General features: G+C 47.3%; 1 protein-coding gene across 3 annotated transcripts in view; it reads right to left on the bottom strand.

The window, feature by feature from the left end:
- DOCK1 (dedicator of cytokinesis 1) overlaps window positions 1-16,309 on the bottom strand; it is a 505,015-nt gene that overhangs the window by 394,675 nt on the left and 94,031 nt on the right. For all 3 annotated transcript variants that reach the window (XM_014794062.2, XM_014794063.2, XM_087432851.1), the window contains 6 exons: window positions 16,022-16,147; window positions 11,401-11,525; window positions 10,107-10,205; window positions 9,068-9,140; window positions 3,783-3,886; window positions 3,218-3,401 (listed from right to left, as the gene is read on the bottom strand). In XM_014794062.2, the coding sequence (XP_014649548.1) occupies window positions 3,218-3,401; window positions 3,783-3,886; window positions 9,068-9,140; window positions 10,107-10,205; window positions 11,401-11,525; window positions 16,022-16,147 (711 nt within the window). The remainder of the gene's footprint in view (window positions 1-3,217; window positions 3,402-3,782; window positions 3,887-9,067; window positions 9,141-10,106; window positions 10,206-11,400; window positions 11,526-16,021; window positions 16,148-16,309) is intronic.

The raw sequence follows: 16,309 nt of genomic DNA, 5'->3' as shown, positions 1-16,309 counted from the left end.
AGGTAAAATTTCAGGGAACACAAGACACCAACTGTAATTTAAGGATCAAACCACCCCAAAGGCATATGTGTGACGAGCACCACAACACACGTTCTCCTTTATTTGACCTTGCCTCCCCGAGTATAGCTGACGAAGAGTTAAAAATAAGAAAATGAAAAGGGGACAGCATCCTCAAGTACTGTGGAATATGTAAAGCGAAGGCTCCAATACCAGTGGGGCCGTGCCACCACTATATGACCTTGGGCAAGTAAATTCACCTCAGTTTTCCTATTCGAACAATGGGTACGATGTTGCCTAATTCATAGGGTTGGTGCAAGAATTCAATGGCACGACTTGGAGAACACACTTAGCATGATGGCCAGCATGAAGACTAATGGCAGCAGCCCATCAAAGAGATGATCAGGAATTCAACATTGCAGCCATTCCTCATGGAAGTTAACATGTTTTAATTTCTAATTGGAAGTGAAGTAATGATAAAAGCTACATGCTGCCCAGACATGCTCTTGGTCCCAAGGGTAAGGGACATTTCACTAGTTACCAATGTTTTTATAACGGAGACTAGTTAATAATCTGGATCCTATTCATGTAAAGTTAGTGGCACTCTGGATATGAGGGAGGCCGAGCTTTACCTCTGTATTGTAAATTTGGGAAAAGGTACCACTGGGCAAATTAGTAGTGGAGGGACACCTTTGAGGAGGAAGAGTGTATTTTAGGAAAACAGAGCTTGCCCAGCTCCCCAGCTACCCAGGTCAGACTGGCCTCTCCCTCTCCACGCCCTCATTCTCTGGGAGCCACAGATGTTTGGCCCATAATAATCCTTCATTTCATGACTCTCTCTCTAATTATATAGCAAGCTAATTGAGGAAAGGAATTACATCTTATGCTTCTTTTTATTTCCCCCATAGCATCCAGCATAATGCTGAGAACAGAGATGTTTAATACAAATCTCAATGTATAATTCAACCTAAGTAATGGAACTTCGCAGTAACAAATCATGGTTTCAGAAAAATGAATTCCTCAAATGAGAATCTGGGACTGGATGCTCAGATGCCCACTGAGGCAGCTCCATCTTGCACACACCTGATAGGCCACCATTCCAAAAAGAGGGATTGTTGGCTGGTATGAAATGAAAGCCAAAAGATGGCCCCCCCGCCCCCTTTGCTCTTGATCCACAGCATCCCATTGGAATTTCCTTGTTGCCTGGCAACAGCTAACAGCTGCTGCAGAGACCAGGGTGCTGGCTCCCTCAGTTCCAGGGAGGGAATTACCCTGCAGCTGGTGAGATTCAAGGAGCTTGGAGGTGAAAGGAGGGATCGACATCACCACCCTGGGAGATTTCCGAGACTTAACACCTTGGGGATTCCCTAGTTCACAGTCCTGTTCCCCAGAGATATGTGGGTTAAGAAGGAATCTGCGGGTGGGCCTCACATCCTAACTGCTATTCAGAACATTGTCTTGATGGGGAAAATATGTTCAATTTCCAAACAATAACTTCCAAATACGCTTTTGGAATATGACCCGTGTATAAGACAGTGGCTTCCTACACAGTGACAATGGCAATACACCACAGCTCTTATTGATTCGACACCTACTGAAAAGCCAAAGTGCCACACGTATGGGGTGGCAACTCACCAGAGAGGCTGCCATTGCCTTGAGTTTAATGAGACCCTGGATGGTGTTGCCATCAGGCTAGTGGAAGACCAGGGCCGTATCCAGAGAGTAACATTAGACGTATGGGGGCATCCTTTCCATAACCCGGTCCCAAACCAGCGCCCACCTTGCTGCCCGCATGCCCCCTGGGCACTAAACCTGCCAGGTCCCTGGGTGTTCTCTACCCTCCCCCTGCTTGCACAGACCCTGAGGCCCCAGTTAACGGTTTTCATTTGCTCATGCAGATTATTGGCCAACCACAAACTAGGATAATTCTTAATGCTTCAGGCAAACCTTGATGATAAAGGTAAATTAGAGAGATGTATCCAAATGGCCTTCAAGCATTTCAGTGACGTGCTCCCGCCAACAGTTTACTCACGAGACAAGTGGGGAGGAAGCATAGTGTGTAGGGCCCAGTAGAACAGGGCGGAGAGAGCAGGCGTGGCAAGTCTGAAAAAGGCATGCACACCCAAACCCCCTGGCACCTTCCACTACAAGGCAGTGGCTTCCAGAGGATGGGATTACCTCTGTCCTGTGTCTATCCTATTAAAGTCCAAACGATGACTGTCCTGTGCTCAAATCTGAGAATACTGCCAAGATTTAGGGACAACCCCCAGGGACACAATTCATGATAGCAACAGACATTAATAATCAAAATCCATATCGGGTGGCTAAGAGGAAAAAATTGGATTTTCAAGCTGAGTTTCAAGAGAGCATAAAGTCACTCTGCACAGCTGCGATACCGGCACGTTTGGGGGACGCAATTTTTAAATGCAGGATTTGTGCAGAGGGGCCTCTGCCTCATCCAGACTGTTTGCTCTGAATAAGAAGCGTCCCGGCCAGATAGCCATTCACTGAGGAGGCCACAAGCGGTGGTAATGGAAGTCAGAGCAGCCTGGCGGGCCCAGCATGGGGATACTGGGCACCATCTGATGCCACGTTAGGCTGCGCTTTGGTGTGTGTGAATCAGCAAGGGGTGTCTAATCTCACCACCAGGGGGACTAGAAATGTCATCAAAACCAACTTTTAAAAATAAAGATAACTGGTACTTATCTCAATGAGTAGCTGGGAGAGGGAAAGACACAAAGAGGGTGGGGGAGTCACATCCTACAGTTCTGTAACCCTCACAAAGCCCATTGAGGCAGGCATTAGAACCATTCGATGGATGAGGAAAAGGAGGTTCAGACAGGCTCAGAGGCCCTAGCTCAAGGTCATTCCCAGGGTTAGCCCAGGGCTAGGGCTCAACCCCAGATCTTCGGTCTGACTCCAAATCTTGTGGATTTTCCCTTAAACCATGCTACCTTCCTTTGGCCAAAAACCCTTCTCAAAAGTAAATCCGTTGCTTTATCTCTCTTTAAGGTCAACCTTTAGATCAAAATAGAAGTGTGAATTTTGAAGTACAATGGATGCCACCTCCACTTTCCTAGTCCATCGACACCCACACGGACCATTACCGAGGGACGCCCTGAGTGCCCCACAGCCAGTGTTCACGCACCAGAGACGCCTCTTCTCCTCAACAGGGAGCATGAAAACTCCTGGGGTGAACACGTGTCCACCCCAAACTCACCATTCTGGGTAAGCTTGGTAGAGCACACGAGAGTGGAGATCTGGAAGGAATCTTTGCTGATGGTGCAGCTCCCGAGACTCTGCATGCTCTTGCCTGTCGCTGAGTGGCCTTTTTCTTCTAACTCTGCTTTCGTGGAGGGCAGACTCAAGTATGTCGCAGCATCCTCCAGCTTCTTCGCTTCGGCCTGTGGGTTTAATTATGCAGTACTTGGAACACAATTCACAATCGGCCACACGCAGTGTTTTCCGGTCCTTTGTTATCCTTAATCCTTTTAAGCATCACGATATTTGTTCTTTATAATTCGATAAACTGTTTATTTTAATGATTTCTCGTATTAATGTTAACAGAGCATTTTTTTATACAGCACCCAATGTGTTATTGTATATCATTTTCACTCATTAGGACCAGCAAAATGACTGGTCATCTGAAATGTTCTTTTGCATAACTAAAAGTCACTAGATAGCAGCTTTTCTCACAAAAATGGGAAATGTCAGCTCAGGTCAGGAAGCCCAGAAAGGACTGAAACAGTCAATATCAGTGATATTGCACCAATAAAACGCTGTACCTTGTAGACGATAAGATCGTGCTCTCCGTCTCTGAGAGTGGTCCCATCGTATCTCATCAGCTTTACAAATGCTAGTGCAAATATCTTCTCAGATTTATCCTTAGCTGCAATAGAAATCAATAAGCATCTTCAAGTGCCGTCATGACAAAATAATATTATAAAATGCTACGAGGCTACCTTTATGAAAAAATTACAAAATTTTATTGACAGATGTTAACGTCAACATAAATAAATGGAGAAAGGGACCGTGTTGACCAGTAGGAAGACTCTTATCATAAAGGGATAAGCTGTGCTCAAATTAATCTATAAATTCAAAGCTATTCCAATCAAAATCTCATCAAAGAGTTTCCTCCTGGAACTTGAAAACTGATTCTAGAGTAAAAGGCCAAGAGGATGATTTTAAAGACGAACATGGAGGAAAGATGGCAATGCCAGAAACCACGAGTAACTCTCAAGTGATAATAATGAAGACAGCATGGTTTAACACAGGGACACACAGACCCATGGGAAGGGACACTGGAAACACAAGGCCATCGCAAGGAAGGGGCATACTGTTCACTAAGAAAACTGGCTCTCAATATGGAAAAACAAAATAGATAGATTCCTACCTCAACCATCCACTAATATAAATTACAGGTGGACCAAAGACCTGAATGTGAAATTATGTTCTCTTTGGCAAGAAAGTTCTTCCCCCAGATACCTGCATGTGAGACTCATTTCCCCCTTCCTTCAAGTTTCTGCTGAAGTATCACCTGCTCCGAGGTGACCAGCCCGTCGACAACAGCAAATCAGCGACCTGGTCATCCTCTTTCTCCTCATCTGACTTATTTTTATCACAGTTGCTATGGACTGAATTGCGTCCCCCAAAATTCTTATATTGAAGCCCTAACCACCATGTGATGACACTGGAAATAAGGCCGGTAAGGAGGTGCTTAAGGTTAAATGAGTCATAAGAGTAGAGCTCTGACACCATAGAGGTGGTGCCCTTGTAAGAAGAGGAAGAGACACCAGAGCTCTCCTCCGTGTGAGTTCACAGTGAGAAGGCAGCCATCTGCAACCAAGAAGGCAGCCCACACCAGAACCCATCCCTATTGGCACCCTGATCTCAGAATTCCAGCCTCCAAAACTGTGAGAAATAAATTTCTGTTGTTTAAGCCACCTAGCCTATGGTATTTCATTATGGCTCCCCAAGGGGACTAAGATAACAGTCTTTATCACCACTAGATTACCAGATGCGCGTGTGTGTGTACGTGTGTGTGTGTATGAATTTGTTGTTGTTTATTGTTAGTTTCATCCACTGGACTTTGGAATGCAAGACACATTGTATATTTTCTCACTGCTACTTCCCCAGTGCATGAAATAGTGCCTGCCCTATAGTAGGTATTCAATAAATATTTGCTCTAGTTGGGGAGACGCCAATAAACAAGTTCTTTCAGATAATAAAGAAAACAAAATGGTGATTTGGTAAAGGGTGAGGGCAAGAACAGGGACGATTCAGTTAGATGGTTGGAAAAGGTCTCTCTCAATAGATAGACGACATAAGATACAAGAGGTAAACCTTCCAGGAAAAGAGATGACCAAACGCAGAGGCCCTAAAGTGGGATAGGGCTTGGCTTGCTTGGATAGAGAAAGCCAGTGTGGCTGGTGAGCAGTGGGTGGTGAGGGCTCCAAGGTAGGCAGGGGCCAGATCAGATGGGGACAGATAAGGAGTCTGGACCGAGGAAATGGATTCCCCATGAATTTCTCAAGATGCAATCTGAGTACAGCATGGAAACACTGAGTTTCATAGCAAGAAAATATCTTTAAAATTATATATCCCACATTCTCCTTCTAGAGATGAAAGGACAGAGGTCAAAGAGGGAAGGAGCACAGAGCCACACACCTTGAGTCAAGGGCTCGAAATATTTACCCTAAGACGCCACTGCCTGAGATAACATGTCTCATTAGTCTGTGCCTTCCCAGTGTCCATCAGTATCTGGCACATACAGTGTGCTCACCAAATGCTAGCTAATTAGATGGATGAATGAATGATCCACCAAACAAAACTAAAGGGAAGGAGAAAGGTAAAAAATATGTACCTTAGGAATTGAAAAAATAACTTCGTAAAAGGGCACTAGAAAATGCAAAATACCTTAATGTTCGGGTGAAAAAGAACAGATCCTTCTAAGTTTTGGCTGACGTGAAAAAAATAAAAACACATCTCGGTGAAAGCAGCCCTGGTTCAGAAGGACACACGACCATACCTGTCAGCAGACGGCTTCCCCTGATCCCACTATTAAGTAGGACAAAATAAAAATGTGCACCTTTTATTAACATCCTACATCTTCACACAAGGGAATGGACTGCATTTGTTACATGTTCATTAGCAGCCATTAGGAGGTAGCCAACAAATTTACAAAACGTAGGGGCCCCAGGAGGCAGGGCTGCCCCACCCAACCAGGCACCCGATAAACAAGAGAAACTCAGCTCCTGGCGAGCTGGATCCGGGAGCCGCACATCTGCTCGCGTTCATGTAAAACACGAGGTGATGCCTCTGGAATTGCTAACAAGTTGCCGGAGTGGGTTAGTCACATCAGCACCAAACTTTCCAGCCCCAAGGACAGATCCCAGCGTGAGAAATCCCACCACTTGTTCTCTTTGCTCGCCTCCCCTTTAGGGGGAAAGCAGCTCATATTTAGCCGGGGTCGGGGCAGGGGTGGACAGTGTGGCTTCAGTTCTTTCTAACTGTTTCTGACTCACAGTGTCGGCAGAGGGGGCCGCGGGAGAGGCTCCGATGGCCACCATCATTCCAGCAGCGGACAGCTGGGGATTTCGTCAGCATCACACTTCTGATGCTCAACACGTTTCCGAAACCCCAAAAGCCATGGCCAGGGAGACTTCATTAATTATGCAAATGTGTCATGTATGTCGGGTGATAGCATCTTGCCTATAATGAGTACTTAAAACTGACAAGAAAAACAAGGATTTTGAAAATTAAAATGCTACAGAAGATATCCCTCTGCCCTAGTGTAATTTATTAATTAGAGAGAATGAGCTTGTTATAAAGGGGGAACGCACTTTTGAGATAAGTCCTCTGTGGATTTGAGAACTCTGTCCTTGCCCTCCAGAGGGCTCCCCATCGTTTCCCGTGCAGCCCACTGGGCCATGCTCTGCTCTACTCCCACCGCTGCAATTTCACTTATGCAGGGCACCGGGCCCCCACTCCCTCTGTGCCCTGGCTGAGGACACACTTGCCCCCAAAGCACCCCCCATTCATGCACCCCACTCTGCTCACCCCACACACTGCCTAATCCCACAGTACTCCCAGGCTGCTGTTCTCCACTTGGTTCTTGCACGCTGACCTCACACCTCAACTCAAACCTATGTTCTGCAAGAGGAGAACCCTCTCCATGAGCTGTGTATACAGCAGGTGCTAAACAAAGACCAGGTGATGGAGTGGCCTCGCCACACCCCCCAGGCATGAGGGTGTGATGCTCAGGCACGTGGACTGGGGTTTGGACCAGAGCTCTTCCACTGACGAATTAGGTGACTTCGGGCCACTGAGGTCTCTGAGCCTCAGCTTTCTCATCTGTAACATGGGCAGTGAGGATGATGAGATTGACATCACATGGGATTGTTATGAGGACAAATCCAAATAATACAGTAAAATACTTGTGCCAGGAGCACAAAAGAGCACAGTGAATGCTAGTTAACATTTAGTAATAGTTGCTCTTATTCCAGAAGCTTCAGCCATCCAGGAGTGCCATGCACAAGTAGCAGACCCCAACGCGCTGCCCGGTGGCTGGATCTGGCCCCAAGGCAAGTACGCAATGGTGGGCGCTGCTTTCCAAGCTGCTGAGCCTTCAAGACCCTGCTTTTCCCACCACTCAACTTGAACCCTGACTCCTTTGTAGCTGGACCCTTAGAGTCTGCTTAAACACTGAGATAGGACGAGGGGTGGAACAATGCTCCAGCTCACTTCCCCTCCCTCCCTCTATCCTCCACACACTCACCCACTGTGATGGACCCCATGCTCTTCTAGACCCCTTGGTCCAACCATCTCCCGGCCTTACCGCATGCGCATCTTCGGGCTGACAGCCATGCTCTCCACACACCAGCCCGGCAGACTTCATGCACCATGCCTCCCCAACACCTCTGAGTAACAGTGGGTCCAGGCTTCTCACTGGCCCCACACAGGGTTCTACGAACCTCCAACGTCAAACTTTTGCTCAAACCAGGCTTCTCCACTGCACCTCCTACCTTGGAAGGCCCCACACCTCACCGAGGGTCCGGGTCAAGCAGGCCCCCAGAAACCGTAAGAAGGATGGACGCGTTATCACAGCACCAGTGGCTTCTGCGGAGCCCCTACTCTGTGCCAGGCATGGTGCTAAGGGGTCGACAGCCTCTAGCTCCCTTGGTCTTTGAGACACCCCCAGGGCATTCTTACCCTCATGTGACAATGGGGACGCTGAGGCCCAAGCTGAAGCAGCTGTGAAGGCACACAGCCAAGATGGAGGAGCCCCATCTGTGTGGCCCTGGCCCCACGGGGTTGTTGGTGGCAAACACAGCCACCCAGCCCACCCTTTCCCTTGATGTCACAGCACTATAGCCAATTCTCATTGTCACTTATTCTCCCAAATCTTAGCCCACTGCCGATGGATACAGGCCATGAAGGGCAGGGGGAGCACCTTCCTTTTGTGATATCTTATTTAGTGTCTAGCCAGCGCTGTGTCCGTAGTAGACAATAAATCAACAAACGTGATGAGAAAAACTTCAGTCATTGATAACAAATTATTTTGCAAGGTGAGTGATTCAAACACCAGTCCTTTCCTCTCAAAGTCTTGGCGTCACAGTCAAAGCTGCACCAACATCTCCTACGAGAAAAGCTCTGCCAAGCTCCAGACATGAGGGGCCACCAGTAAAGACAAAAGGGTCTCAAGATTTTCAATTCCAACACAAAGAGCGTTAAAAGCCAAATTTGAAACCTAGGTGCTATATCTCAGTGACTTGTGTGGTGGGTGGAATAGTATTCCAAGTCAAAGTGGAGAGAGAAACCAAAAGAATGGGCAGTGGCAACACCTCGTCAGAAAATTTGAGAAGAAAATTAAGATTCCCTGTGATCAGCTCAATAAAAGAGTTGATAACATTTCCCAGGAACGGATTAACATGGGCAACGAGCTCAAGTGTCAAGACCTCATTGTGTTATTACAACCAAATTCTAGAACAATCCAGAACAATGTGGCCTATTGAGCTTTTCTCCCAGTCTTCCCTTGAAAACAACAGAGGATAATAAAGTGATTACTCACAGTCCTGTGACGATCTGTGGCGGAAGGTAAACCGAAGGTGACTGCGGTTAACGTCCTCAATGGGAATGGCCACCTTCAGAATGGAAAAAGGAAGTGTAAGCATCTTTGCCAATATCTTCTCGCATTAATGGCTTCATTCAGCTGGAGAGATCCTGTACAGTCTGCACACATTTCTACACTGCAGTGGTGAAAATACTGATACCTAATCCCCTACAGGATTTTCCCAGAGGCAAACGCCTTCTGAAACTTTAAACAACATAATATTGTAAAGGATGCCAAGCCGACTCTGCAGGACAGCTGAAGTTTTTTTAAACATTCTGATCCTCACAGCTAAGGCTCTATTTTTAAAAGATGCCATTTTCATTTTTAGCCCTTTTTGGAGGTGTCTATATTCCCTCCGCAGCTGCAGGGACCTGCCCTCGGCTGCAGGAAGAAAGCTTTCTTGTTGTGACTTACGGTAAAAGAAAAAAGACCCAATACATGCTGCCTTTAAGCAAAGACTGTCCCTAATTCTCATGTCCAACATCTGTCTCCAGAACCAACCCCTGGCCTGGTTTTCGCATATTAAAGCCCTTGGCATGTGGGCTGGTGTTCACCATGGTGGGCTGCGTGGAATGTCGGCGTGCTGGATGATGAGATGCAGAGCATCAACACCCTGGGAACGGGGTCCATCTCCCCAGCGATATCCTCCACACACTGTCATCTCGATTTTTTTGCATTTGGTATAAAGATAGTCAGCCACACATAAAACAGACCCGAGAAGAGAAAGACAATAGCTATCTTTAAAGTACTCTGTCATTTGTCTCCATGACAGTCCTATTTTTATGTCCAAAAGGAGATGAGAGTAAATGTGTTCTAAGAAATGCCAGCGTGGTTCCTTAGCAACCTTGAATGACTCTGTTGAAAGAGCGCCTCTGCTGGCTCAGGGTGCCCATAAGCGAGCAGCCCCTGGGTTGGGTGGGAGGTGGGGACTTCCTTGGGATACAAATGAGCATTTCATGATCAACCCTGTGGGATAAAACGACCATGTAAATGATACCTTAACGGTCTCAAACCAGCGCGGCTGTTTCACTTGGTAGTAAATCACGGACTTGTACTCCGAAATCGCTTCGTCGCCAGCACCCGGGAAGATCACATGCTTTAAAGGAAGGCATGAAGAGTTCACATCAGACTTCATATGGCCCGACACTGCATACATCTCCCCAGCTCCCGCCCCCAGTAGATGAGCTACAAGAAGGAGGCAGAGCACTCCAGGAATGCCAATAGACCACATCGCAAATGGAATATGCTCCCAGCCTTGGAAGGACAGATCCATCTCAAGCCAGCAGCCAGCATAAAACCTTGCTCTCAGACATTTAAGATCTTGATGGTTATGCGATAGGGGGATGCTGTTGTCCTCCATCCTTCATACTGTCACCCCTAATCACTTTAGCATCAAGGTCTGTGGAAAGTTGCCTGATTCACTCAGTAGGTCCAGAATAAAGGGCTAGGGACCAAACTTCAGGGGATGGCAACACTCCGTCCTGTTCCTCCAGCCGTAAATACTGACCACTCAACTCCAGTGGGAGTGATACTGGTAAAGCCCAAGTGGCAAGGGCAGCACTGCCTGGCAGTGACACTGGACACGGGCCACCCCGACAGAAAGGATGCCACCCACCACCTAGCACAGCTAAGCCTCAGGTGCACGCCCAAGGCATTGCTCTCAGCCACGTGGGCCCAGGAGAGCCCAGCCCTCCAGTCACAGCCCAGAGAGGTAGCCGGCAGAGACACCTGCTCTGGCTCAGCCTCCAGTCATCAGAGGAGGCCCAGCCTCCCAGCACTTCCCAGGACATCAAGTCCCACAGGCTGTTGTGACTGCACAGGAGTAGGTCTCAGTAACCACCATCATCCAGAAGAGCACGAGGTCAGATGCCCAGATTCAAACCCCAGTTCACTTCTCACTTGCTCTCTGACCCTGAGCAAGTTGATTGGTTTCTCTGGGCCTTAGTTTTCTCATCTCTCAGACAGTGAGAATAATGGCGTCTGAACTTGTAGTGTGATTGCTAGCCCTTGAGCCTTGAGTTTACGCCAGCCAGTGAAGCACCATGACAGTGATGGGCAAAGAAGGTGGTCGGGACCACAGGGATCTCCTGAGACAGGCCAGCTGCCAGGGCCCAGTGGACACCAGGCCCTCAAAGGCAAGCTAGAGAAGGGGAAGAAAGGGCAAACCCTCATCCCTAGAAACGGGATGACACAGCCCCATCTACGTCTTTCGTATTCTGCAGCAGAGCCAAGGCGAACACTTGGAAAGTCAAACTTAAACACTACACATTAAAGTTTGCAACAATAAATACCTCCAATCGTTTTCCATCTTCATCATAAACAGACACCGTAACCTCAACATTCTTTGCCGTCGTTTTGCTTCCTTTATCAAAATCTCCTTGAACTAATGTTACGTAGATGTCATTTCGAACATCACCTGGGGGAAAATTACACCTTTAAAACCAATCCATTATTCACAGCGTACGTGAATTTTGAAAAACTAACTCACTACCTCTCCAAGCAGAATATTATAAATACTGTACTGGATGATTACGAAATATTTTCTACAAAATAGTCTCAGCATTTAAAGACATGAAAAAAGCAAAGAGGAAAAATTTCAAGGCCCCTAATTATCTGCTTGGTTCTTCACCTGAACAGGAGTTCCTGTGTCTCTGTGGGCAGCCCATGCCTGGAGCAGGGCAAATGCTGTCGATGGGTTTGCAATGACCCATCCCCTCTCGAGCACCCAGGGCCCATTTCAACCCACATCACTATCGCTTGTTGGACCCCTGGCTGTGGTTATCGGAGTCTTCATAGCCAAAAAATATCACAACACCAACCAGTACACCACGCATGATAGCTGGCAACATTGGCCTCCTTCTAAGGAGTTGAACAAAAAGCTGATTAAGATTCAGAACCACAAGCCAATGTCCTGGGTTGATGCCTGGGATCAGGGACGAGGGATGGGTCAAGAGAGAAACTTTCTGCACGATCTTCCCTCCTCCCAGCAGGCAGCTGTCAGGATCCCAAATGGGGACCACAGGGAGCAGAAAGAAACAACAGACCTATGCATTTTAAAGTGAGATGGGCCTTAAATTGTGCAAAAAAAAAAATCACACACACACAACAAATGAGATCAAGACGCTTCTTCCTACTGAGAACACACGAAGGCCTCGCTAATGGTCTGATTGGGAAAACTTAGCAAGCTTCGTTACCAACATGATTTAGAGGAAGCATCACTACCCAGTGACTGCTTCTCTGCTGTCTGTCTGGCCACCTCCCACGCCTGACCCACCGGCTCTCCCAGCGGGGACAGGAGGAACAATTCCATCAAGAGCAGCAAATGGCCTGCTCTGGGCAAAGAACAAGGATCCCTTAAGAAAAAAAGCCCCTTGCTTTCTTGTTTCTTTCTTTTGCTTTTTTTACTGCTCTATTCTGCTTTTAATGTATCCAGCTATCAAATTAAGCTTTCATTTAAAAGTCATTATTATAATAATCCCAGTGGGTTGCTCCCACAGCCACAGTAGCTGATGGGAGAGGAAGCACGGCTGCAATCACTGATCGTGACCATGAGGGAAGTTAAGAATGATGGAGCACAGGGGCGGGAGGCAAGGCTGTCGCTCCAGGACCTACCACTAATTAGCTGTGTGACTTCGGACAAGTCACTTAACCTCCAGGGCCACCCACGGCTAAACAGCCACATCGAGAAGGCAAGGTAGTCTGTATGGTCTCTCAGCCTGAAAATTCTATCAAAGCACAAAAGCCATAATCAAAAAGGGCTGCAACAGCTTCATAAAGGCCTCATCAGCAAGAGAACCAACACATGCTGGGGCAGGAAAGTGGTTAAACTCCATCGTCTCGCTTTCTTGTTGGCCTAGAGATCCATACTCTGGAGCCATCCCAGAAGTAAGACCGCATTTATAGCAGGTAAACCCCACAGAGGGGCACCCACAAGAGGCCCTGAGCAAATGCTTCCTCGGGCTACAGGGCTCTCATTCTGGGGAGGAAGGAACTGGAAGCAGATATGGGTGGACTCAGAGAGCCCTCTCTTCGCCTCATCCAAGCCTCCAGCCACCTTTCCCAACTCAGGGGAAAACTGCTTCCCCTCCAGCATCCTTCAGAAGGACTCTGGGATTTTCAGTGGATCATGAGAAGGTAGAAGAGCCAGCGACAAGGGTGACACGGCAGGCTCTCCCACTGTGCAAAGGAGACACACCTCTCCGTTAAGATGCATGTCTCTGTAAGATGCACATGACAAGATGGCATGAGGCACAGGTTCTACCGGGCTAAAGGCCGACAGGGTCTCAGTGAAAACCCCCTCATGCCATCTCTCCCCCAAGGGTAAGACATGGTGCGCACAGCCTGTCAGTGATTACCTGGCCACAGAGAACTTGGGTGACTCAGTCAAGCTAGACTCTCTCACTACGGGATCCCCCATCCCCAACTTAGCACAAAGAAACTGCCAGAACAATGGTCAGCTGTATGGCTTCCCCATGAATCTATTGTGAGACGATTTTATAGGTTAAGACTCACTTTTTAAGTCTATCAATTATAACGCAAACACGACCAGTGTGAACTAGAAATTTCCCGGGTTTTCCAATGAACATGAGGACATCCTAAGGCCACCAAGATAATGCATGATGTCGATGACGTCATCCTAACCTATAAATTTGCATCTCAAATCTAAATGCAAACAATATGTCCAGTAAGAAGTCCACATTATCGTGCTGCATACCGACTTGACCCATACAAGCAGTAGATGTTCCACACTTTCATGAAGTCCTGAGTGTCACGTTCTTCCTGCACAGGTGAGCCACTATGATTCAGTCTAAGCAATTTGAGATGTCTTTCATATCGATTTACCAGACAGATTACACAATGATCCATAACAGCCTTGAAAGACAGAGGGAGTAGAAAGAACATGTCCCTAAATTGCCCTAAAATAAAAAAGCAATAACTGTGACAGCATGCGTACCGAGTGGACACCTCTCCCTGTGAATATACAGCAGAGCCCTAGAACAGGAGGCTGTGGGAATCGTCGAATATGGGGTGGTTTGGCCCCATTTCCACTGCTCATTAGCCATGTGACTGTAGGCTGTGGCTTAATCTTGATGGGAATTAGTTCAACACCAATTTGTAGGCTTCCAAGATCCTTATGTGGATCAAGCTAGATTATTAATGCAAGCATTATTTGCAAACCAAAAAGTATCCCACATATATAAAGGATAAATATTAACATGCTTCCCAAGATCTCATGAGGATCAAATCAGATGATTGAATGTTATTTGGAAACTGAAAAGCATTACATGAATATCAGAGATTAATCTTAACATGCAATCCCATTATCAGTTTAACAAGCTTAAAATCCATTATTGGGCCTGAGCAATACTAGTATGATAAATAATATGAACTGAGCAGGCCCCAGGCCTATCCAGATTTGAAGGGTGTCCATGTCTCCCTCATACAATCCTTGCAGTTGGGAGGATGTGACTCCACCCAGAGGTCCTGGGGGCCACTGTGTATATTCCACCACCCTGGCCTGCGGCTGTGCAGGGTCCACTGGGGACCTGAGCAGCCCAGTCAGTATGATGCTCAGGCTCCTTGTTTGGAAACACTAGGTCGAAAGCATGCCATCTTCTTCAGGATATTGAGTTTGGGAAGAAGAGGGTAGCCAGCAGGGCCTGCCCCCAGAGGATGAAGTCAATATGCAAACAAGACAGCTCAACAGAGGGAGCTTCGAGAACTGGAGCCAGTGGTCCAGACTGACTCGGAAGCTTGCTCTGTCTCTGTTCCTCAGTCACGTGAGCTGATAAATATCCTTGGGGTTCGGCCATTTGAGTTGGCCTTGTGCTTTCTGATACTAATATCCTAAAACAGCCTAACTCCAACCAGCCCTATAGGTAGGAATTATTATTATTCTCATTCTGCGGATGAGAAAAGCACAGCTAGGAGAGGTCAGGTAACTTGCACAAGGCCACAGAGCCAGGGAGGCACAGAGGTGAGACTCAAAGGCAGGCACCGGACTCGAGGTCCTGCATTCTCACTTGTGGGGCCAAAGGATGGGGTATGAGGCTGTGGATCACTGTGGTAAAGAGATATTTAACCCACAACCTAGCCACGGGGCCATTTTTCAAAGCCTGGAACCTAATCGGGGATGTTTACCTAAATTGTGCTCCCTTAATTTTGAACACGTTCTAAATGACTCAAATGCTGTTACAGGATCATAAGGCAGGCGCAGGGGCATCATCGTGAACCCATGTTATCATCATAAAGGAGTTGCCTTAGTCCTAGAGTGAACCAACCATCTTAATCAACCCATCCATTGGAGCCTGAAAGTGAATTCTGCTCAACTCGCAAAATGTTCCCTGCTGGACCCCCCTTTATTATATTAGTAAGAATCACCCAACCAAAGGCACTCCATCCACTCGGCCAGGGAACAGGGAATGTTAAACAACCACCGGGGCAGAAGACAAATCCCAAGGCATCCTGATTAAGGGCAACAACGGAGTATGGGACAGTCAAAGGTTTGCTCAGGGTCACGATGACGTTTACTCCAGCTGCAGATAGAACCCATCACAAGTCCTCAGGGCCCTGTTTCTGGCCGATGCTTGTCTCATCCTCTTGTTCCTATTACAGCATGGCCAGGAGTGGCTCCCCACCAGCCCTACCATATTACCATAACCAAGAGAAACCGCCTCTCCTCGGCCTGAACCCAGTGGTCAGCTCTCACTCTGGCCGCAGCCCCTGCCTGCAGGAACGATCCATAACCACGCTGGGATCTACACATCACCTACCACACACTCAACCCTCCACCTGCCAGAGCCCCTACAGGTCACTGTGCACACATCACTCTTGGTGACCAGCTACATAAACTCCCCAGACGCCAGCTCCATCCACTCGACGCTCAGAAGCACTGGAGAAACTAGTTCTTACCAGGCATGATTATCTCCGGAAATCCCGTTTTCCGAGCCACTGCTGTGGTCCTGTCCACCAAATGAGGAAACTCTTTTCTAATCTGATGGATATCTCCAGGAAGTAGTTTCAACGTTACCCACAAACCTAGAAAAACAATGGATGCATGAGTCACGTTTTATCTCGTACGTTTTTACAAGAAGATTTCACAAAACATATTTCAATGAATGAGCAACTTTTAATCCTCAGTTCACTGTCTTAGGATGAAATGTGAGTGTGTGAGAAAGAAAGAAAGAGAGGAACCAGGAA

This window comes from Ceratotherium simum, chromosome 6 (genome assembly GCF_057802395.1).
Source record: "Ceratotherium simum simum isolate JZ-2026a chromosome 6, ASM5780239v1, whole genome shotgun sequence".
In the NCBI taxonomy this organism is placed as follows: domain Eukaryota; kingdom Metazoa; phylum Chordata; class Mammalia; order Perissodactyla; family Rhinocerotidae; genus Ceratotherium; species Ceratotherium simum.
This window is presented reverse-complemented; position numbering and strand designations above follow the sequence as displayed.